The sequence below is a fragment of the Tupaia chinensis genome, unplaced genomic scaffold, assembly GCF_000334495.1.
Source record: "Tupaia chinensis unplaced genomic scaffold, TupChi_1.0 Scaffold000366_1, whole genome shotgun sequence".
Classification (NCBI taxonomy): Eukaryota; Metazoa; Chordata; class Mammalia; order Scandentia; family Tupaiidae; genus Tupaia; species Tupaia belangeri.
This window is the reverse complement of record NW_006159863.1, coordinates 2,416,493-2,440,659: the sequence shown is the minus strand read 5'-3', so window position 1 is coordinate 2,440,659 and position 24,167 is coordinate 2,416,493. Positions and strand designations below refer to the sequence as shown.

Sequence of the window (24,167 nt, the reverse complement as noted above, 5' to 3'; positions counted from 1 at the left end):
CAAGGCAGGGAGTACTGATATCATGAGACACGTATTTTCAAACCTGTTGGGTTTCAGAATCTTTGTATCAGTTTATATCATCATGTAACCCTGCAGTACCCCCAGTTTGTAAATTATTTAATAGACAAAGAGGACACTTTCTATTTATTATGTCCTCCATGAAAAAGACGTTGTGGTATTTCAGGACTTCTCTTCCCCCGCTACAAGTTCAGCTTGTGGAGTCTGGAGTCTGAACAGTTCCGCTCTGTGGCTCAGATCGAGCTGGGCCTCAGCCTCCTCATCGGTATAGTGGAGAGAATAGTAATAATTTCTCATAGGATGTGATGAGGATTAAATGCGTTATATGTGCAAGATGCTTAGAACAGAAACATTTGATAAATCTTAACTTGATGTTTGCTTGAATAAAATATATTCTGTCCCCTTGGTGAGAGGAAAGGGTACAGATTTTAGTTTCTTTCTTTCTTTCTTTTTTTAAGAGAGATTTTTGCTGTAGGGTGCATGCATTCTCCAGAGAGACAGAGAAAGCGAGAAGTTACCCCCCTCCCCCCCAGAGGGGTGGCCATACCACAGTCCCTTCTCCTTCATTCTCCTCTCAGGACTTTGGGCATGCACACACACATGCCTGGTGTGAGTTTAAGCCCCCAGGTCTGAGACTCGAACTGTGGTTGACTACATGGAAGTCCAGTGATGTAACCATTATGTCATCTCCTGGTCCCCAGATTTTAGCTTCTTTACTTGAAATTTAATTCCTATTGTGTCAACAGATGGCATAGAGGTAGATCCCACATAGCTGAGTCTGAGGTTCAAGTCCTGGACCTGGTGGCTTGAAAATCACACGGGGCACATGTGCAAGCATGGCCTAAATGCCAAGAGGAGGATGGAGGAGAAGGAATTACTGCATGTCTGTCCCCTCTGAGGGGCGATTTCTCATGTTTTCTCTGTCTCTCTTTCCACTGAGCACATGTGCCTTAAAGCAAAAACTAAAAGAAAATAGTAAAAATAAACAATTTAATTCCTATCTTTCATTTGGTCTATAATTAGAATCTTGCATTTTTCTATGAGCCATGGATAGATATCCACATGCCTATGACATGTTAAAGAAACAGTTAATCAGATAAGATATTTTTTTCTTTTTTTACAGATGTACTTGTATTTAGGAAGTTATGAATTACCAATTTTTTAAAAAAAATTAAAAATAATAAACCTTGGGCTGGCTCTGTGGCTTAATGGTTACTGTGGCCAAGTTCCCTCATGGCTGACCATATGGTTTGAGTCCCCAGTCTTTTTTTTTTTTTTTTTTTTTTTGGAGTGTTTTGCTCTGGGTGTGTGCTTGCCAGACAGACAGATAGAGACATTAGAGACAGAAAGTGAGAAATCACCCCCCAGGGGGGAAGGTCACGCCGCAATCCCTTCTCCTTCATTCTCCTCTCGGGATCTTGGGCACGCACGCACACGCGCCCGGCGTGAGTTTTAAGCCACTGGGTCCGGGACGCGAACTGCGGTCGACTATGTGGGAGTCCAGCGACATAGCCATTACACTAACTGCTGGTTCCCGAGTCCCCAGTCTTGAGAAACACGTCAGGCACGTGTGCATGTGCACCCAGAGTCTGGACAGGAGGGAGAAATGGAGACGGGATTGCAGAGTGACCATTTCCCATGGGCGATACTTTCTCCTCTTTCTCTCTCTGTCTCTGATGAGCACATGAGCCCTCTAGCAAAAAAACAAAAAGCCTTAGTGTTGTCATAAAATAAAGTGGGCATAATAAAGTGTGCGCTATTTTAGTTCTCCAGGCCATTCAAATATAAAGCATCATTACTACTCCTTTTTTTTTTTCTTTTCATTTGCCAGAGGCCATGTGCACTTAGAGAGAGAGAAAGCACCCTCTGTGGGACATGGTCAGACTGCAATCCCTTCTCCTCTCTCTCTCCCTTCTTTCAGGATCTGGGCTCACATGCACATGTACCTCGTGTCATTTTTCGGGTCCTGGACTCTAACTGTGTGGTTGGCCATGTGGGAGTCCAGCCACCTTAACCTCCAGGCTGCAGGCTGACCCCTATTACTCTTAGTTTTGTTAACACGTGTAGGGTAGGGCAGGGCACTAGAATACCACAGAGAAGGCTCTCTCTTTGGAAAAGCCGCACCCAATCTGACTAATGGGAATGGGGACAGGATGGAGTCTGAAACGTAGTGTTATTTTATGGAGTTTTACTTTTTCCAGTAAAAGATCCAGCTAGCTTCCCCAGGGACTGCTTTATACGGCAGTGTGATTCTCTGGCTACCTTCTGTCCATCTCTTTTTTATAGTTTGAGCTTTCAGTGAGGTTTGGAGAGAAGGACCAGGAATGTGCCTGGCACAGCTCCAGCTGCATTATTTTGGTTTAAAGGGGAAGTGGGGGGAGGGGGGAGGACTTCTGGAACTCTTGTCACTGACCCTTGCCTCTTCTCTCCCTTCCAGGCGCTCAGATTGACGACAACATTCCCCGTCGCACCACCCAGCGCATCGTGGCTCCCCCTGGTGGCCGTGCCAACATCACCAGCCTGGGCTAGAGCTCCTGGGCCACGCAGTCCACTTGGGGTGGGGGATGGGACACTTGAGGACATTCTGAGACTTCCTTCCTTCCTTCCTTTTTTTTTTTTTTTTTTTTTAAGAGCCTGTGATAGTTACTGTGGGGCAGCCAGTTCTTGGGGCCCCTTGTTGGGCCCCACACTTCTCCACCTCTCACCTGGAGTTACTGATTCTGCTCACCCACATCCCTACACTTGTACTGATAACACACCCACGTTTGTTCACCGTCCCCATCCACGGAACTGCATCCAACACTCAGACATGCGAAACAAAGCAAATCACGAGGGTGTTCTTCATCACGAACTCTCCTGTATGACTAGCATCTTCCTTTTCACTGGGGGAAGATAGAGTGAATTGCCCAGAGCTGCCTTTATCTTTTCTTTTAAAATTTTCCAAAATGTTTTCTTTGTGGGGTTGGGGAGGGATTGGGGGTGGGGGAGAGGTGGTTTTTTGTTTTTGTTTTTGTTTTTTTTAAATACTAAATTGGAAAGTCTAACTTAATATTAATATAAGGGGTTTGAACTGGACATCCTAATGATGCAATTACGTAACCATCAAGTTGATTCGGGTGGTTGGCAAACTCATCGCGTCTGTCCTGGGAGGCTCCACATCCCATTCCATAGTCTTCTGAGTCAATTGTGGATCAAGGGCAGGTTTTCTTTTGTGGCCTAGATTTTGCTGCCGATGAAATCGTTTGAGGATTCTCTTTTCCTCTCTTTACTATTTTCTGCATGTTCTTTCACTCTCTCTTTCTCTCTTCTCCCACCCCCAACTCTTTCATTCACAAATACTTCCAAGTATGTGTTTCTTGGTGTTTCCTCTAGTCCTGATACCTGAGATCTCCTTTTTCTCTCCTTCCTCCACTAGCTTCTGAAATCTCCAGGTCTACCATTACACTGTGGTCTTAGAACCTGCCTAGAAGGATTGGAACGTCTCCATCACTGTCATAGTAATACGTCACCCTAGTCCATGTAAGACTGGTGCTATCCACCTGCCATTACGAGAATATACGTTTGAGTGTAGACACGTGCCAGGTGCAGGGACAGGATGTGTTACCTCACCCACACGATCACAACATGGGCTCAGAGTGGAACCACAAACAGCGCCAAGGTGTCAAAAAACCTGAGGCTGCAGAACGTGAGGGTTTTATTTATTAAATTTTTTTTTCTGTGCAGTGAAAGCTAATTGGCTAAAGACTCATTCAGCCCTGTAAATCAAGCCCCAGTAACCGAAGCCAACCAACCCCAATCTTCAGCTCAAAAGTGCTAAGTTGTGGGAGTGTGGCCCTAACAGCCTGCTGTTTTCAGGTTAAGTATCTTTTGAGATTCCAGAATACACTGGGGCTTCTTTCTTTGCAGGGGGAAGGAATAAATAAAACACCCACCTATTTTTTTTTTTTCTCATCTGATTATTTTAAAAGATGTCATGCAATATAGGGAGGCCTTATAAACTCAGAACATCCTTCAGAAATTTGACTTAAAGTCCATTTTACTTGGAAGAGAAAAAAAATACCTGTTTTCAGAACAACACGTCACATAGAGCTATTATGGGGGGACTTTACAAGTTAAATGTGTGACCCCCTTAGAGACCACAGTGATCCCACATCTGCATTCCACTTCTCATGTCTCAGTGACCCTCTCCCACTAGCTGGCTCTTCTGTGCCCGTCTCTGTCCCAGCTCAACTAGTGTTGCATTTCTTCCCCGATGTGTTGACAGTTTCTCTTAAGCAATGTCGTGCTTGCAGGCTTTTATAAAACCAAATCTGCTTGTGTGAGGCATAACATCCCAAAGTAGGTCATTACATCCTCACATTCTTCTTTCCACATGTTTTGCCTTTGTGGTTCTGGTTGGGGTTTTGGTTTTATTGTTGTTGTTTATTTGTTATTTTAAAGGTAAATTGCACTTTTAAAAAAAATAATTGGTGGACTTTAATATATTTGCTTTTTCTTCTCATCTGCACTTAGAGGAAATTTGAACAAGTTGGAAAACAAAAATTTTTTGTTTCAATTCTAAGAAACACTTGCAGCTCTTTCGTATTCACTTGAGTCTTCCTGTTTTTCCCTGTATCAGGTCATGGTAATTTGGGTTGTTTTTTGATTGTTTTTCTTACAAAACAGTTTGAAACCTGAAGATTTCTGCAGGCTGTGTAAGCATGTTTACCCGTTGGCTTGCTTTGTGTGTCTGTTAAATGAATGTCATATGTAAATTCTAAAATAAATTGACAGTGTCTCAGAACTGAATAACTGCAGTGACTTGATGCTCTAAAACAGTGTAGGATTTAATAATAGATGGTTTTTAATCCTTGAAATTGTGATTGTGACCCACGAGTGGAGGAGCTTTCAGTGCTAAAGCTGATATGTGTAGCCAGAAGAGTACGTTTGTGTTTTATTTTGTTTTGTTTTTGTTTTTTTGTTTTTTTTTTTGTAACCACTGTCTTAATGGCAAAATAATTATGGTAAAAATACAAGTCTCGTGTTTATTATTCCTTCAGAACTCTGTGTTATATTACCATGGAACGCCTAATAAAGCAAAACGTGGTTGTTTCAGGGGTGTGTTTGTATCAAGACGTTCCGCTGCTCAGCCTGGGCCTCCAGCCAACTTCCTCTCCAGAAGCATGTGCAGAGCCCTGGGCTTCGTGCCAGTGACTGTACCCATTTAAGAGTGTTCACTCTGTGTCACAAGTTGCTCTGTCCTGGCCACAGGGAAAGATCTATGCCAAGGAAAGCTACATTCTGCAGGCATATGGCAAGATGAGTGTCAAAAATCCATAGGCTCCATTCTAGAAAGGCCACAAAAAGGCTGGTCTCATAGCCTCGTGGTTAAAGGAGCTGGAACCCACATGGCCAACCACAGTTTGAATCCTGGCCCTGGAGGTTTGAAAAACACACTGCAGTATGTGCATGCGTGCCCCAAATCCCAATAGAAGAGAAATGGAGAAGGGATTGCAATGTGACCATTCTCTATTGGGTGGTGCTTTCTCTCTGTCTGTGTCTCTTTGGTGAGCACACTTACCCTTGGGTATATACCCTTTGTACACATATGCTCTTTTTATATAGCTCTGTTTTTCTAATCTATATATGACTGGCTACAAGAGTATCCAAAGTCAAGCTGTAAACATAATTTGAAACTGGGAATCTGATGATCTGGTGGGACCCTATAGGTTAGTGTGGCAACCCTTCTGGCTCGCTGTCTTCAGCTTGTTTACCCTGGAAGATCCTCAATCATGAAAGTAAGACACTAAGGTGTGTTGACTTATACCCTACCATAGTCAGGGAACTTGCAGGAACCCAGGATGTAAAGTGCATGGTCTATCTTCAACCAAATGTCAAGAGTGAACATTGCGGGCCAGCCTCATGGTGCACTAGGCACTGCACAGAGAAAGCCAGACCCCACGTGACTGACAGGGGTTTGAGTCCTGGCCCTGTGGGCCTGGAAACCATGTTGGGTGCACCCCCACCTTGGATCCTCTTGGAAGAAAAAAGGATCATGATGACTAGGACCCATTGGAAGGTTCTTTTTTTGGCATGAAAACCAAAAATGCACACTGGGGACAAGAGTCATCCAGAAAACTGGAGGCTTCCTTTTGAGTTACCCTGTAACTGGCCCTGGGATTACTCTGAAAACAATGGGTAAGAGGGTGTGTGCTCCGGGCAGTTCATGAAGTCATTTTTAAATTCCTTTCCATCTCTGTTTATTCCCGCCATTTTTGTTTCTGTCCAGCCCTGGCCAAACAGGATATGAGGCAACTTATAAAAATACATACATGCTATCAGGTTTTCGTAAACAGTGTTTGGATGAAGAGAAAATAGGAAAAACAAGATAAGGTCCTAGTGCTGTTGGTACAAACCAGCTGCCATGAGGCTGCAAACTTGTTAGGGAGCTCTGCGTGTTTTAGAAACAGCAACAACAAGAATGGCCAGTTAGAACACATAGTGACCAGAAGATTAGAAAAATTAAGTCCTTCAGAAGAAATCCAATGTCTCCTGGTCCTCAGAAAAGGGAGAAGTCTGGGTCCTTCCAGAAGACACAGTGTCTGGTGGGCATCTCAGATGGGTTCTCATCCTGCCCTTCACTGAATGTGATGGCAGAGAACCACCATCTGGTAAAGTCAAATCTGTCCAGGAGGGGGACAAAAAGTCTCACCCAACATTAATAGGACTTGTGACAAGAATTAAAATGGAAACTCCAGGCCCAAGGCCATCCTATTCCCATCCTGGCTTCAGCTCACACCAGGACAGGTTCCATACCCTCACCTGTGGACCCAGCCTACATCTCCAGGCTCTGTCCGACCCTTAGCAACAGCTGCCCATGGAGGTCTGCCCTCCCAAGGAGGGACCCAACAGAGAGGCCCATGTAGGTGCTAGGAGTAGGCTGGGACCACATGGAAGGCCCAAGTTCCAGAGTCCCACCTAAAGGCTAGCTGTGGTGATGCATGGCGAGACGGGCATCACTGCAGAGAGACACTGTCTTAGAAGAACTTTTAAAAAGTCCATTTAAATGGAATTGCAGGACCCAGGTGCCAAAGCTGGCTTGGAAGGGACAGCCTAGACTCGAGGAATGTTTCGTTCACCTTCAGAAACTACTGACCCCATGGTGAGATGGAGTCAGAGACTGACTAGGTCACTGAAGATGCCATCGGGCACCCAGCAGCACATGCTAAACAAGGGGCCAGCTATGTAACTCTTTGTTGCTGTGGTTTACTCCAAAGACAAGTGTTGGAGTATCTAGAAAAAGTAGTTGAGGACCGGCAGGTGGTGTGATAAGGGCTCTGGACTTGCACAGGGCTGACTGTGGTTCAAGTCCCAGAACTGGTGGCTTGGTTTCTCACTTTCCTGCTCTTGCTCTCACTCTCTTACTCTGTCTTTCTCTGGTCAAATTTAAATAAATAAATACAGTTAAAAAAAATGATCAACCTAAAAAAAAAAAAAAGGAAAAGGTGGAATGCATGTCTTTCAGGAACTGTTCATATCTTGCCGTTCTCTGGCAAGTTTTGGTAGCACATTCTCTAAGAAAAGGCAGATCCATTCTTTCTCCTGTCAACTGAAACGGGGCTAAGTCCTGACGGAGCTACTTGTTAGATACACGGCTTTGAAAGTCGTGCGACTTCAGTAGGTCTAATTGACCCTTTCTGTAAGATAAGAGATGATGTCGTCTTCCTAAACTCGCTCTCAGTTCAGGACCCAGGGATTAATTTAACTCCCAGCTTTATTACCAGTTTTCCTTGCCCTTTGGTAAAGGACAGTCCCTAAATGGGGTATGGGCAGAGTCGAGGATTGCAGAGGAACAATAGGACACTGATGGAAACTCCTAATCTCTCCTTTGAAGATAGAGTATGAAGACTGCTGATTGCAAAGGTCTTTGGTTGACTACTGAGATGCAGGACTTCAAGACAGCAGCAACGGTGTCAAAACGATCTGTTGGAGTCAGAGTGATAATAACTAACATTCATTGTATGCCAGGCACAGTTCTATATGGGCTTAATCACTCCATTAGTCTTCACGTCAACCCACGAAGACAGTACCATTGTTTTTCTTTGTACAGATGAGACAGAAACAGGAGTGGAAGAACTTGCTTAGAGCCAGACTTCGAATCTCTACAGCCTGGGGCCAGTGGTTATGCTTTCAATTATAATTATTCCATGATTTCTTCTTTTTTTCTTTTTTAAAGGTTGGTTTATTTATTTACTCACTCATTTATTAATTTATTTTAATTTGATCAGAGAGAAGTACACACAGAGAGAGAGAGAGGAAAGTGAGAAAGCAAGCTACCAGCTCCAGGACTTGAACCGTGGTTGGCCATGGGGGAGTGTTCAGCGCCTTAACCACCACGCCACCTGCTGGTCCCCCATGAAATAGTGCAGGTAAAAGAGGGAGAGAAAGTGCTAGAAAATAAGACTGTGTGAGTAATTGGGCAGGCTCAGGGAGGAAGAATGTGGGCAAGTGAGAGCTTTTCAGAATGAGGACACCTCCGGGGCTAGCAGGTAGCATGGTAGTTAACGACATTGGACCCACATGGTTGACCACAGTTTGAGACCCGGACCTGGTGGCTTGTTGTCTCTTTCTCTCTCTCACTCTGTCCCTTTCTGGTCAAATTTAAATAAATAAATAAAGTTAAATAAAGTAATTCTGTAAAAAAATAGTAAAAAATACACAAAAAAAACCTGGAGAAAAGTCGCCTAAAGGAGGATTAAAAATTGTAAAGAAAAACAGTAAAATTTTGGTAAAGTTTTTTCATTGTTATTATTTTTTAAAATTTGTTGTAGAGCATGTGGACTCACCAGAGAGAGGGAGGGAGGGAAAGTGAGGAAGCAAGCTACCAGATCCAGGACTTGAACTGTGGTTGGTCGCGTGGGAGTTTTAGTTTTTTGTGTGGAAAAAATGACGTGTGTATAACACCCAAAATGCGTATATATACAAAATTAATTTTTATGAGGATATCCAAGGAGTAAATAAAATGTCTATGAAAATACTATGGAAAGGCATTATTTAGATGTGTACTGCATTGTTTTATTAGGATTAGATGTTAGGAGAGGGCAGGTGTAGACAGGAAGACAACAGACAGGGTGTGCTCTTAGATTCTTCCTGAAGCTGTGAGGAAGCTTCCACCTAGGGCTACCACCCAGGGCCAGACATAATCTGAGGCGCTGGCAAAACAATGGGAGGATGGATGAAGGGCAAACACTGACTTATTGATGGGGAGGCCAGCAGGTGGTGTGACTAAGGGTGCTGGACTCCAACATGGCCGATTGTGGTTCGGGTCCTAGACCGGGTGGCTTGCTTTCTCACTTTCCTTCTGTCTCTCTCTCACTCTGTCCCTCTCTGGTCAAAATAAATAAATAAATAAATAAATAAATAAATAAATAAATAAATAAAATGAATTTAAATAAAATAATTCTTTAAAGAATCTAAAAAAAAAGATTTGATGGGTTCATTGGGACTGGCAGATAGTGTAGCAGTTATGTTGCTGGATTCCCACATGGACAACTGCAGTTAAAGTCCCAGACCCAGTAGCTTAAAAATCACAATGGGTACATGTGTGCGCGTGCCCAAGATCTTGGGAGGAGAATGGAGAAGGGATTGCAGTGTGGCCATCCCTCGGGGGGTGGGGGGTGATTTCTCACTTTCCCTCTCACTGTCTCTATGTCTCTCTCTCTCTCTATTGTGAGCACATACACCCTAAGGCAAAAACCTTAAAATAAAAAGCTTTTATGGGTTCAAATAATTTATGACATTGAGATTTTCATGTGATTGTTTCGGGCAGTTAAGCCTGGTTTGTGCCATAGGTGCATGGGTTCTTGTACTAACAAACTTTATCCCAACACACAGAACCATCTGGTCAACCTGGTGTGTATCCTGGGACCGTGACAGAGATCAGAGAGGCGTGGCCCAGACACCTCCAGCAGTGATCCTGCCTGAGACCAGCTGTTTCCAGCTATATCTTGTGGCTCTGGGTCCCCCAAAGACTCTTGATAGAAGCCTGCATGGGCACCTCAGGAGGAAGAGGGCAGGGATGGCAGGACATACTGTTGCTGTTTATTCACAGCCCTTAGGGATCAGTCCCTCAGTGGACTTGACGTTGAGGCTTTCCCTTCCTGATAATCACATAATCACTCCCCCCCCCTTTTTTTCCTCTCTTGTCACTCGAAAGGGTCCCCCTATTAAAGTTTAAGTTCTCCAGTCCTCCGAGTCCTGCAGTAAGCCTATCCCAAGAGGACAAAGGCAGGAAGAGCTGCTCTGTTCCGCTTACTGGTGGTGTTGGGCGCCCTCTGCTGGAGACGCACACCTTTTATCTTAGACGATATGTACAAGGGTCCGCCAGAAAGCAGATGGAGTCGAGGACTGCTCATCTCTCCAGAGCACTAGAAGGGCAAGACACCTGCTGGGATGGATCTTGGCTGTCCCACTTAGATGTAGGGAGGTGGTGTCTCAGCTTTATTTCTCACTATGATCAGCTTTCTCGTGCACTTCTCCCAGGCACTTTTGGATGTCATGCACCTTCAGTCTCCTGACCTATTAGTCTCCCCTTAAAACCTCTATTCTATACCCACCTGGACCCCAAGCAGGCAATGTAACTCTTTCTAAAAAAATAATTAATTAATTTATCCATTACAATTTGGCCAGAGAGGGACAGAGTGAGAGCGAGAGAGAGAGAAAAAGGGAAAATGAGAAAGCAAGCCGCCAGGTCTGGGACTCTAACTGTGGTTGGCCATGTGGGAGTACAACACCCTTAACCACCACACCACCTGCTGGCCCCGGCTATTTAACTCTTACGAGTTCCCTCTATTTCCTCAAAACCATGTCCTCCAATTGCACATGTAGGCAGCCCTGAGCCATAGCAGCTCTGCTGGCCAGCAGCTCCTGTACCCCTCTGTCTTAATCCAGAGCATTAACTCCAATGGACAGGAACAACCTCATCATAGTGAAAGACCTTCAGACTATCATTTGATTGCTCCCTGGAAAGCCATGCCATGTGCCAGAACATGAGGAATGAGAATTTGTGGCCAGCCCCAACTGCCTGGCTTCCCTCCAAGTAGGGACTGAATTCTGTGAGGCCCATGTACAAAGTGGCTGTGGAAATCTCGTGCCTTGCACCTGTCTTCCTTTGTTTTCTGAGTTGTCATCCCTGTGTTGTCCCTCTGGTCATCTCTTCTCCGCGTTTCTTCCCTCTCACCAAACCCCACTCCCAAATTATAGATGTGTTTCATAGTCAATGAGCTCACTCGTATTATTCAGTAAACTCTCATCTAAACTGAAGATTCTCCCCTTGCTACATGACACTCCCCACATTCTGCAGAATGGAAGAGGGTTGATATGTTGCTCAAGTCTTGACCTAGGAGACACTGCTTCTTGTTCATGAAAGACTTTGGTATTGGGACCAGCAGGTGGTGTAGTGGTTAACGCACTCAATTCCCACACGGCTGACCATGGTTCAAGTCCTAGACCCAGTGGCTTGAAAATCACACCAGACGCATGTGCCCAAAAAAAATCACACCAGACACATGTGCCCAAAATCCCAATGGAAGAGAAAGGGTTCCAGCATGGTCATCCTCCCTGGGAGGTGATTTCTCACTTTCTCCCTCTCTGTTTCTCTTGGGTGAGCACACGTGTCCAATGGCAACAATACAAAAAACAAAACCACACACACACACACACAAACCCAAAAACAGAAACAAAGCAGACAAAAAACCAAAACCTAAAAAAAAAAACCAAACAAACAAGATTTTGGTATCAAGCCATGGCATTGCTTTCCTCTCTACTGCTCCTCTTATTGATAGGCATGATTTCAACATCTACGTGGTCGGAACCTCCAGTATCCCAGACTTTTCCATTTCATGATCTGTTCTTCACCTCATCTATCCACTCTCTGGGCTGTTTCATTTCCCCCAGACACTCTATTTGCTGCAGCCCTAAGGCAGATCTTAGCATTTAATCAACATGTTCAATATAATTCATAACTTGTTTTAAAAAGCCCTTCCTACATTCTTCATTTTCATTATGACCAATCTATTTCTCTTCTTCTCTTTAGAGAGTTTTTTTAGAGATGGTATGTCTACATTTATTTGACTCACTTATCCACTTCCCATGTACTCTGTAACTTATTCAAATCCTGAATCGACCACGAGATGACTTTCCTGTTAATAGATCCAAGAGACAGTTTGCATCTTTATCTTACTTGACTTTTTAAGGGCACTTGGTTACAGTTGACGCCCCTCCTCTCACATAAAAAATATTAAGTGGCTTGTCTTGTTTTCTTCCTATCTCTCTGACAATTGCTCAGTATTCTTTGCCAGCCCTTTCTTCGCTTGGTATTTAGAATCCTTCAGGGATCTGCCATAATAGCTCTTTCATTTTGTTTTCACCCTACATTGTTTTCCTGGGCAATTTCCTCTACTTTTACAGTTCATTCTTTGTGTTAATGTCTCCCACGAGGTCAACATGGGATAATGACTTGTCTTCTGTGGTCAAATCCATATGTCTAATGGTTACTCAAAACACTCACCATAGTTTATGGTCATCTCAAACACACATAAAATATGTATCTGCCTTCTTTCCCTCACAAATCTGTTTCAACTTCAGTGTTTCATAAAATTGAAACCACAAGTCATTGAGTTATTCCAAAATAAGAATCTGGTGGTCTTCTTCAATTCCTAGTTATCTGCCTTTACCCATTGTATATAGCTATCCCTAAGGTCTGTTAATTTCATCCCATTGGTAGCTCTTGAACCTATAGTTTTCTCTCTGTTCCTATTATCTTCCCCTCTGCTTCTTTATTTTGAGTCTCAATTACCAGTATTACTCTCCTATAGCTGAAGAACCTCATAAATTATTTTATTGTATTTATTTTTAAAAAACTTTAATTTTACTTATTACTATTATTTTAAAATTTGCTCTAGGGTACATGTGCTTATGTGAGAGAGACAGAGAGAAAGAGAGAGAGAGAAAGTGAGAAAGCAAGTCTCCAGGTCTGTGACTTGATCCACAATCAGCGATGTGGGAGTCCAATGCCTCACACTACCTTCTGGCCCTGGACACTCATGCAAGTGCCCATGGTGTTTCAGGTTAGCCAGGCTGGGGATTTGAATTATGGTTGCCAGGTGGAATCCAGCTTCTGAGTAGTTCACTACCTCTGTGCCCTATTGTGTCCACTCTTGTTCACTTGTTTGTTTTGTTTGACTCTCGATTTAAGGATAAAGACAAACAATTGTGCAGGTTTTAGGCGTGTAGTGCAGTGAGTTTTCTAGATACATACATCGATGTAAACGATAAGAGAGAGGTATACACCCACCTAACCCAGTTAAGATACTGAGCGTCCCCAACATACAACGTTCCTTGTATGCCTTCGCAGTCAAACTCGGCCACAATGATCCCAGCCCCATCCTGGGCAACCAGCCTTCTGATTTCTAGCACTCCAGCTTTTGGACTGTTCTAGATTTTTATATAAATTGAGTCAGAAGATGTACCCTTTTGTGCTCAGCTTCTTTTTCACTCTGTTTACTGCGCGTTAGATTCATCTACATTGGAGCGTGTATCAGTAAGTCTTTTGCATTGGTAAGAAGCATTCTGCTGTATGAGTATACCACAATCTGCCTAGCCATCGACCAGTAGATGAATGTTTGGGTTGACTCCCATTTTTGGCTCTTGTGAATAAAATTGCTGTGTATTTTCATATAACCTTTTGTAGATATATGTTTTCGTATTTTTTTAGGTAGAGATACTTAGAAGTGGAATTGTTGGTTCATAATGTGGATTCATGTTTAGTTTTTTTTTTTTTCTTTTAAGAGAGATGTTTGCTATAGGGTGCATGTGCTTGCCAGAGAGACAAAGAGAGACATGAGACAGAAAGTGAGAAATCACCCCCCCCGAGAGAGATGGCCATGCCGCAGTCCTTTCTCCTCCATTCTCCTCTTGGGATTTTGGGCACGCACATACACGAGCCCAAAGTGAGGTTTAAGCCACTGGATCTGGGACTCGAACTACAGTCAATTACATGGGAGTCCAGCAATGTAACCATTACGCCATCTGCTGGCCCCAGTTTCTACCTCAGCTTATCTGCTAAGAATCCACTCCTCCATTTTTCTGTTTGCCTCAGTATCTACTGATAAAGATAGCAATACCAGTACTATCAATAGCTAATATAACTTAGTGAGAAAGTAGAAATTGTTAGCTCTGTTTTATGAATGAGGAAACTGAGACTAAAGTTAAATGAGCCCAGCCTCATATTCTTGGTAAATAGCAAAATCTGGAATCTGTGTGTCTTTTTTTTGAGTGATTAGAGGAGGCTGAGAGAAGAGGGTATGAGCATGGGCTTCACAGCCAGGCTGCATGGATGAGAATCTGGTGTGGTAGTTATGGCAGCTGATCCCACATGACCAACCCTGTGGTTTAAATTCCAGACCTGACACTTTGAAAGGCACCCTGAGTACATGTGCATGTGTGCCCAAGATCCCAAAAGGAGGGAGAAATGGAGGAGAAGATATTGCAGTGTGGCCATTCCCCACGGGGGAGTGCTCTCTCACTTTCCTTTTCTCTCTCTCTCTGGCTCTCTTTGGCAAGTGCATGCACTCTGAGGCAAATTAAACACACACACACACAAATAGAATGGTAATAATAGCACCCACATCACATGGTTGTTGTGAGGTTTAGATGAGTTAGCGTGTAGAAGGCACAATTGGGCCAGTGCTGGCCCAGGACGTGCCTAGTAGGAGTTAGTTATTATAGCATCCAGCGGACCCTGGGCTTCCTCTTCTTGGATCTCTCATGTGTCAGCCTTGCTGTTGCTCGATAGATGCCATCTGCTCAGTTTTATCTGCTGTGTTTTAAGGACAGAAACATGTTCTATTCACCTTCTGTAGCATTTATCATAGTTTTTTGCACAAATAGGTGCTGAACAAATGTCAGCCGGGCTACATTTTATACACTCACACACACACACACACACACACACACACACACACACATATATAGTATAGACAGTATAGTAGTGAGGAACAGAGACTCTGGAACCTGACTCATCTGGGTTCCGATCCTACATCTGCCTCTTACCAGCTGTGTGCCCTTGAACAAGTGCCTTGCGCTTTCTGTGTCCCAGTTTCCTCATCCTCAGGTTAGGCATCATCAGTATGATCCACCTTGCGATTTACAGTGAGAATGAAATACATTACGGAAGTGCGGAAGTGCGTAGAGTGGTCTTGGCCCACCATCAGCATTGTACATGTGCTCGCTACTATTGTTCTTTCCGTTGTAGGGTTCTTTTCTTATCTTTCTGAAACGACCTTCAACTTTCAGTGGCTAACACAGCAACACTTTACTTTTTTTTTTGGAGAGGTTTTTGCTATAGGGCGCGTGCGCTCGCCAGACAGAGAGAGACATAGAGACAGAAAGTGAGAAATCACCCCCCAGGGGGGATGATCACATGGCAATCCCTTCTCCTCCATTCTCCTCTCGGGATCTTGGGCATGCATGCACATGTGCCCGGCGTGAGTGGGACGCGAACCGCGGTCAACTACATGGGAGTCCAGCGACATAGCCATTACACTAACTGCTGGTTCCCCCAAAGGAGAATCTTGGTGATTCAACTGCTGATAGAAGGCACCTGAAAGACTAATAATGCCACGTTGCCACCAGGTGTATTTACAAGGAGCTGACTTTTAAGACTGAGTTTCCTTTTATGATAGGTTGGGCCTGTAGGGGCTGGGTTCACATCTTCACGTACATAGACCTCAGCATGTATAGATACTAGGCAGGAATGTCACAACTTTGAGAATTATTATGAGGTTATTTGCAAAATTGAAGTGTCCTTCCACTAGATGATGATCTAGACACTTAAACCTGAATTAAAATGGGAACTGGATTTTCCCATTCTCTACCCAGCCCTGCAGCTTCTGCATCCCAGAATGGGCATCCTGTCCTCCAGGTTCTGACTTAGACAAATAATCCTTAGGCTGGTTGCCTTTAAATGCTTAATTCCACTTTAATAAAGGAGGCCAGTCCCTTTTCCTCCAGGATGACCGGAGTAAGATGAGAAGATGATAGTCTCGGTTGATAAAGAGAAATTTGGAAGGAAGCTTGGGAGACTCTTAGCGCTGGCAAGTGGCAGTTTCTCCACTAGATGGCAGCAGTTGCACGGGCTGTGCGAGAATCCTTGCATTGAGCAGGAGACATGCCGCACCTGTCAGTGAGCAGCCGGTTCCTAAACACGCACTGATCTGCTATGTATGGACACGGGCTTGCAGTCTCTCTTTGAGGAGATGGAGGATGACTCTCAGTTTAGAGGATTGTGTATTAATAAATATGACTGTGGGCCAGCCACAATGGCGCAGGGGTAACACGCTACTCCACCATGCTGGAGCTTCTTGGGGTTCGGGTCTGCGTTGGCCTGTACCTGCCAGGTGTGTGTGTGATCATGGTGGGCAGGGAGGCTGGGGGAGGACCGCAGTGTGAGACCCTGCTGATGGTACCTGACTTTCCCTTTTTTTCTCTCTCTCACTGAAGGAAGGAAGGGGGAAGAGGAAGGAAAGAAGAAAATTAAAACAGTAGGTGTGGGGACCAGCAGATGGCGTAATGGTTACATTGCTGGACTCCCACATAGTTGACTGAGGTTCGATTCCTGGATTTGGCGGCTTAAAACATGCCAGGCGCGTGTGCGTGGATGTCCAAAATCCAGGGAGGAGAATGGAGGAAGAGGGATTGCCGCGTGGCTGTCCCCCCAGGGGGGTGATTTCTCCTTTATGTCTCTCTGTCTCTGCAGCAAGCACATGTACCCTATAGTTTAAAAAAAAAAAAAAAGTGGGTATGTTTAAGATGCATCACTAGAAAAGTTGATTACCTGAGGTCAAAGTCCAAATTCTTAGTTTTTCTGAGTCAGATGGTCTTGTTAGATGTGACCTGTTTTCTTTTTACTGGTCTTGTTAGATGTGACCTGTTTTCTTTTTTTTAAAAAACGATTATTTATTTAATTCCATTTGTTATTATTATTTAATTTGACCAGAGAGAGAGAAAGGGAAAGTGAGAAAGCAAGCCGCCAGGTCCAGGACTCAAACCACTGTTGGCCATGTGGGAATCCAGCGCCCATAACCACCACTGCACCTGCGGCCTGTTTTCTAATGGGGTTTACCGCAGAGCTGTCAGCTGGCCAACCAGGTACAGTAGGAGGTGCGCTCATTTCCTCTGCGGCCAGTTTTGTTTTATGTGGATGTCCTACAGTCACTGTCTCTCTCTCTCTCGCTCGCTCTCTCTGTTGATGTAGGCGCTTTCAGTTACCAGTGACTGGTAAAACTGGTTATTGACTTCGCCTCCTTGGCTCTTGTCCCTGACTCCTGCTCCTCATACTCAGGCCTGGTTTTCTTCTTATGCCTGACTGTAGGGCATGCTATAGGGCATACACACTCATCAGAGAGAGGAGACAGAGAGGGAGAGTGAGAAAACATCTCCCGGGGTGATGGCCATGTCGTAACCCCTTTTTCATTTTCCTCTTGGGATTTTGTGCATGCACACATATGTTTATGCACCTGGCATGATTTTCAAGGTGCTGGGTCAGGGACTCAAACCTCAGTCAGCCTCATGGGAATCCAGTGCCTTAACCATTGTGCCCCCTGCTGGCCCCTACCATAGTTCTTAAAGACTAATAAGAACACTGTGGGCCCTCCATTCCTCCCGAGTTCGCTATAGCTGGATACAGCTGGATAATTACGGTAATGAGCCCTCATCAACCCAACTAGGCATTGCTGAGATAGACAGATTGATTCCAGGACCTCGAGGTGAGCATGCCTCAGACCAAGTGCAGCCTCTTAAATTCTCTTTCAAAAGCCCCAGTTTCCCTCGAACGGCATGAAAGGAGAAATGCTGAGTTGGGGCTGCCAGAGCTTCTGAATCCCTCCTCTGTCCAACCTTTCTCTGAGTGTAAGTAACCTTCTATTGAACTGTTGTGGAGTATCTTAGAGGGACTTTTCCCTTTCTCTTAAGGAGCCACATTTGGACACCGAGGTACAGGAGAATGAGACTATGCACTTTCATTTAGGACACCGCTTCGCCCTGGTGTGTTAGAGACGTGTTTCCTTTACATTGGTATTATTAGTCAGTCAAAGCGTTATGAAACTGGGTAGCTGATAAATTAGCTGCCATGTACTATTGATGAAAATTCATTGATTTGTACTAATTAAGGTTTAGTTCTCTGGGTGAATGGAACATAGGCAAATAAATTTTAAAAAATAATTATTTAAAAACAAAAGAGAGGCCAGATTTCTGACTATTTTAAAGTTCTTTCCAACAAGTCTGGAAAGGCATTCAATGCTATAAATTTTAACATAGTTGGGGTCAGCAGGTGGTGTAGTGGTTGAAGCATTGGACTCCCATGTGGTCAAACACAGTTTGAGTCCCAGACCCAGAGGCTGTAAACATGCTGGATGCATGAGTGTGTGTGTGTGTGTGTGTGTGTGTGTGTGTGTGTGTGCGCCCAAAATCACTAGAGGAGAATAGAGGAGAAGGGATTGCAGTGTGGCCATCTCCCCTGGGGAATGATTTTTCACTTTTTGTCTCTCTGTCTCTCCAGTGAGCACGTGCACCCTATAGCAAAATTCTCTAAAAAAAAAATGTTGAAAAATTTTTTTGCCATTGTTATTGCTTTACTTTCTTTTTCCCCTATGAATTATTGGGAAATGTGTTATTTAGGTTTTAAGGATTTGGGGGTTACCCAGAGATCTTTCTATTATTGTTTTCTAACTTAATTTCATTGTAGTTAGAGAATATGACTTAACCTAAAATTTATTGAGACTTGTGTTATTGGTCTAAATACGGCCTATATTGGAAAATGTTCCAAATGCACGTGAGAAGAATGAGTATCCTGATGTTTGTGGGTAGTCATTTCAGTGTCAATAGGTGGAGTTGGTTGGTAGTCATTCCGGTGTCCCAAGGTCCACAGTGACTTGTCTATTTGTTATATAAAGCTGAAGTAGTACACTAATTGAAAATGATGTGATGGAAAATTTTAGCACAATATGAAAGTAAAGCCAGCCAGTGTATTTGTGATGGAAAATTTTAGCACAATATGAAAGTGAAGCCAACCAGCCTATGCTTATCTTGTTTGCCACATTGTTGAGAGACCATCAGTATAAATTTTCAAAAATGAACTTCTGTAAAATGTCAGTCTGGTGAGATGCTCTGTGGAAATAATGTCCTATAAAACCAAAAGAATATGAAACTCGGGGCTAGCAGGTGGCATGGTGGTTAAGGTGTTGGATTCCCATGTGGTCAACCATGGTTCAAGTCCAGACCTGGTGACTTGAACATCACAACGAGTAAATGGATTAAAAACAAAACAAAGAGGCGCCAGCAAATGGCTGAATGGTTACATCACTGGACTCTCATGTAGTCAGCCACGGTTTGAGTCCTGGACCTGACAGCTTAAAACTCTCATCGGGTGCATATGCGTGTATGCCCAAAATCTAGAGAGGAGAATGGAGGAGAAGGAATTGTGGTACGGCCATTCCCCCCAAGGAGTGGTTTCTTGCTTTCTCTCTCTCTCTCTCTGTTTCTCCAGTGAGCACACATGCCCTATAGTAAAAATCTCTCAAAACAAACAAAAAGAGTATGGAACTCTTGAAGAGTTAGTAAATGCATAAGCACATAAAAACCTATTTAATTTGGTTAATCATTTATCAAATTTATTTAATCATAGCACTGTTTTTTTATTTTTTTCATATGGGGCTAATATAATCTCTCAGAACTAAAGTTGTTTGGAACATATTCTAAGGAATACCTAATAGATATGGCTTTGGCTGTTGTGTTCACAAATATTCTTTATCATGTTAGGAAGAATTGTTTAACTTTTATTTTAGTAAGAAGCTTAAAAATTTTTTTTTAAGGACAGATAACAAAATTTAACAAATCTTATAGGGATAACCATGTTGTTTTCTTTTTTGAATAAATTAAAATGATAAACTATATCACTTCATAGATATTTTCTAACATAAAAATATTATCAATTTGTTTAGAATTTTGTTCAGAATTTTAGATCAATGGTTATACTACAGATAGACCTAAAGTTTTCCTTTTTTTAAAAAAATGTATATGCTATTTTTTTTCCTTCAGATTTTGACATTTAAGGCTATAGCTTCTTAAATTATTTGGAATTGTTTTCTTATGTTGGTGTGCAGTAGAATAGGTTACAATAGTGTAAGACTTGTCTATTTGAAAGTTTAAAGACTTGACCATAAAACTGTCTGAACCCAGAGCCGTAACTAGGTTATTAATGTGTGCAATTGAAGGAATATTTTATTTGTTTTACATTTAGAGAATGGAGGACAGTTAAACGCTTGACATGTTGAAGTCTTAAAATAATGGAACCTCTTGATGCCAATTGTAAGAAAACATGGGCTCTCTCTGTTCTCCGACTTAGGGTTCTCTTCAACAGGAAATGAACGCAGGTTTGGTCAAGTATAGCTTTATGCAATAGTTGTTCAAGGTGGCCCTTAAGACCCTTGGTAACATCTTTACCAGCAACCGAAGAAATGATGGCGGTTAAACTCTTAGAACTAAACTTGAAAATGAGATGGAAAGAGGCTCAAGGGAACAGAACATTCTTTTTTACTTTTTTTTTTTTCTTAAATTTTTGCCATATGGCATGTATGCTTGCCAAAGAGAAACAGTGAGAGGGAAAGTGAGAAATCACCCCCAGTGGGGATGGCCAGGCCACAATCCCTTCTCCTCTATTCTCCTACTGGGATTTTGGGCACGTGGGAGTCCAGTGCCTTAACCACTATGTCACCTGGTGGCCCCCTATTGCCTATTTCTTAGGGTCCCCTTTGTATATATGATAATAAAACATGAGTGTGGAATCTTTAGAGTGGGAATAGTTTCTGGATTCAGGGTTATGACTTAACCTTTTAGTAGCCATCTTTATTTTCTTTTACTTTTTTTTTTTAAAGAGATTTTTTGCTATAGTGCATATGTTCTTGCCAGAGAGATAGAGACCGAGACATGCATGCACATGTGTCTGGCATGAATTTCAAACCTGCAGGTCTGAGACTCGAACTGCAGTTAGCCATGTGCGAGTCTAGTGAAGTAACCATTATGCCATCTGCTGGCCCTCTTGCACCATTTTTAAGTGTACAGTTCAGTGGTATGACTTCTGTTTGTATTGTTCAGCTATCCCTACCATCCATCTCAAAAGCCTTTTTCTTCTCAAATTGAAACTGTATATTCATTAAACAACTGCTCCTTATCCACTCTGCCCAGTCCCTGGCAACTTCCATTCTACCTTGTCTCAATGAATCGGACTGCTTTATGTACCTCATGCAAGTGGACTCATACAGTGCTTGTTCTTTTGTGACTGGCTTACTTCACTTAGCATAATGTTTTCAAGGTCTATCCATGTTATAGTGTGTGCCAGAATTTCTTTCATTTAAAAGACTGAATAACATTCCATTCCAGGTATATATACCACATTTCGTTCATCCATTTGTCCTTCCATGGTCACTTGAGTTGATGCCACATGTTGGCTATTATGAATAACACAGCTATGAACATGGGTGTACAAACTGTTCAAGTTCTTTCTGTCCATACTTTTGGGTAGATCTTAAATACTCAAGAAAAAGAATTGCCAGATCATATGGTAATTCTACTTTCGGTTTTTGGAGAAACCTCCATACTGTTTCCCTAAGAGGCTGTACTATTTTACATTCCCATTTGGCACTATACAGAAGTTCCAATTTTTCCACAATCCTTGCCAACATTTGTTACCCTGTATTTTGCATTAAGAATTGCATTCTAATGGATAGATGTGTTTTATCGTGGTTTTGATTTGCATTTTGCTAGTGATCAGTGATGTTGGCATCTTTACATGTGTTTATTGAACATTTGTATCATAGCTGTTCTTAAGGTGAGTAGATTTCTACCCATAGCAATGCCCTAACAGCCATGTATTGGTTTAAAAAAAGAAAAAAAAAAAGACAACAAAAACCAACACCCACCCAGTAAGTCTCCCAAAATAAAATGAAAAACTGACCAAAATTAAGAAAAAAAAATGATCAGTTTTCCAAGTTTTTGAAACTAAACAAAGAAGCAGAGTCCTAATGTTATTGGAGTTGAATCGTAATAATATAGCACACAAGAAAAAGCTTAGCGTATTCCTGCTTCCTGTAGCCTTGACGTTTATCTACTCTGTGAGGGGGGAACATTAACAATTCAGAAATGACAGAAAAGTCTTGGTCTTTAAGTGGTGATGTTTTAGAAAATTATTTCTCCTTAAAAGAATTTTGAGAATCGGAAAAACTGAGCGGAAGAATTCTGAAAAGATACCAGAGAAGGAAGACTCAGAGACAAGAGGCCAAAAGAAAGACACAAAAGTGTCCTAAGTGTAACGGATGGGTTTATGGAACAGTCTGAGCTCTGTGGGGCCAGAGCAGGAAATGACTTTGCATTTCCTCCAATTTCACCCTCAGACATGCTCTGAGATCTCATTCCCACTCTCTTGACTGTTTCTCCTGCAGAACCGGTAAAACTTTGGTTGCTTCTATTAATAAAAATAAGTATTATTTTGATGATTATGATTCCACAGATGAAAAGGACCTTCCCCCACCCCGACTCCATAGCCAATCCAAACTTTTAACTTCCTTCTCAATTCCAGGCTGATCTGTGGTGTGAGGACTGTGTTACTTTGCCTATCTGTTCAGTCTACGTATGTGGTTGGGCAGGCTTAGCAAACTATTGTACTACAGGGCTCCTCCGAGCTTCACAAACACTCACCTGGTTGGGGAGCTACCTTTTCAAGCTTCCTTACGTGTTTGTTATGGTCTGCTGCTTGGGCCCATTGCTTTTGTCTACAGAGGCTTTGAGGAAAACAGCTCCTGTAACTACTGATGTTTGACTTTGCTCCACAATGGCTTAAAAATCAGTCCAATGGAGTAGGTGGGGACAGATGTAATGTCTTTTTTTTTTTTTTTAATTAAGAGATGTTTTTGCTATAGGGTACATGCGCTCACCAGAGAGAGACAGAGAGACAGAAAATCAGAAATAACCCTACAGGGGAAATGGCCACGCCACAATCTCTTCTCATCCATTCTCCTCTCAGGATCTTGGGCACGCATGCACATGTGCCCGGCATGAGTTTAAGCCACTGTATCGGGGACTTGAACCTTGGTCAACTACATGGGAGTCCAGCCACATAGCCATTACACCAACTGTTGGTCCCAAGATGTAATGTCGTTTCTTTTGACCACATTTCTACCCACAAGGTCCATTCACAAAAATGCCTCCCCTATTTGTCTAGTCAATTGGGAAAAATAAGCACACTATGGGTGTGTCAGACCCTCATCTTGGCTATCATGCCATTGCTCCCCTTCTGTGTTCTTCTCTGTTTTGCACGGGGACAGGAGGTTCAAAACTGCAGTTCCCAGATTTCCCTGATAGCTGCTTTCTAGGTATGGTCTGTCTATGGAGGCACTTGTGGAGACCAGAGAACATGAGATAGAGAGAAGCCTCCCCTTTCTGAATTCTAGCTCAGGACGCAGCAGCAGTATTCCTCATAGCTGCAGCTGTAGCAGTAAGTGCAGTGCCAGCAGCTTCCTGGTTTCTGGATAATCCTCACACCATCCTATTTTGCTTCTGCAGTCCTGCCAACACAACATTTTTGTGTTTGGACACACAACAAATGTTATTTTCCCAGTATAATTACGGTTTAGACAGTATTCAGTGTTTCTATCTTTATGAGTGTGTAAATACTACTCAGAGTTGAGCCAGTGGTGAATGATGCTGACTTGCCTCTAGGGCTCTGTATAGTCTCCAGATTTAATTGCTGTTGTTTTGCAGTTTGTTTATATTTGCATGTATTTACCAAATATTTACTCCTAAACTGCAATAATTTATATCTTACGATATTCAGGCCCAACAGACCTACCAAGTTCTTTTTGCTGAAGAAGTTTCTCCTTGAAATTCTGACAGCTTCCAATTTGGAGCGACTTCCTGCTATACCTGAGGCACAGTGATTGTTCTGGGGTCTCCTGGTGCCATATTCAGGGGATTCCCTCATGTCTTTTTTTTTTTTTTGAACTTAGAACTAGTCTCTGAATCTGAAAGAGAGTTGTGTCATAAAATAAGAATTTGTTACA

General features: G+C 42.9%; 1 protein-coding gene across 1 annotated transcript in view; it reads left to right on the top strand.

Moving 5' to 3' along the window:
• Positions 1 to 4,801, top strand: part of DPYSL2 (dihydropyrimidinase like 2) — an 88,101-nt gene extending 83,300 nt beyond the window's left edge. Inside the window, exon 14 of the mRNA XM_006153240.3 lies at positions 2,456 to 4,801. Coding sequence (XP_006153302.1) covers positions 2,456 to 2,547 — 92 coding nt within the window. The 3' untranslated portion in view covers positions 2,548 to 4,801. The remainder of the gene's footprint in view (positions 1 to 2,455) is intronic.
• Positions 4,802 to 24,167: the final 19,366 nt, after the last annotated feature.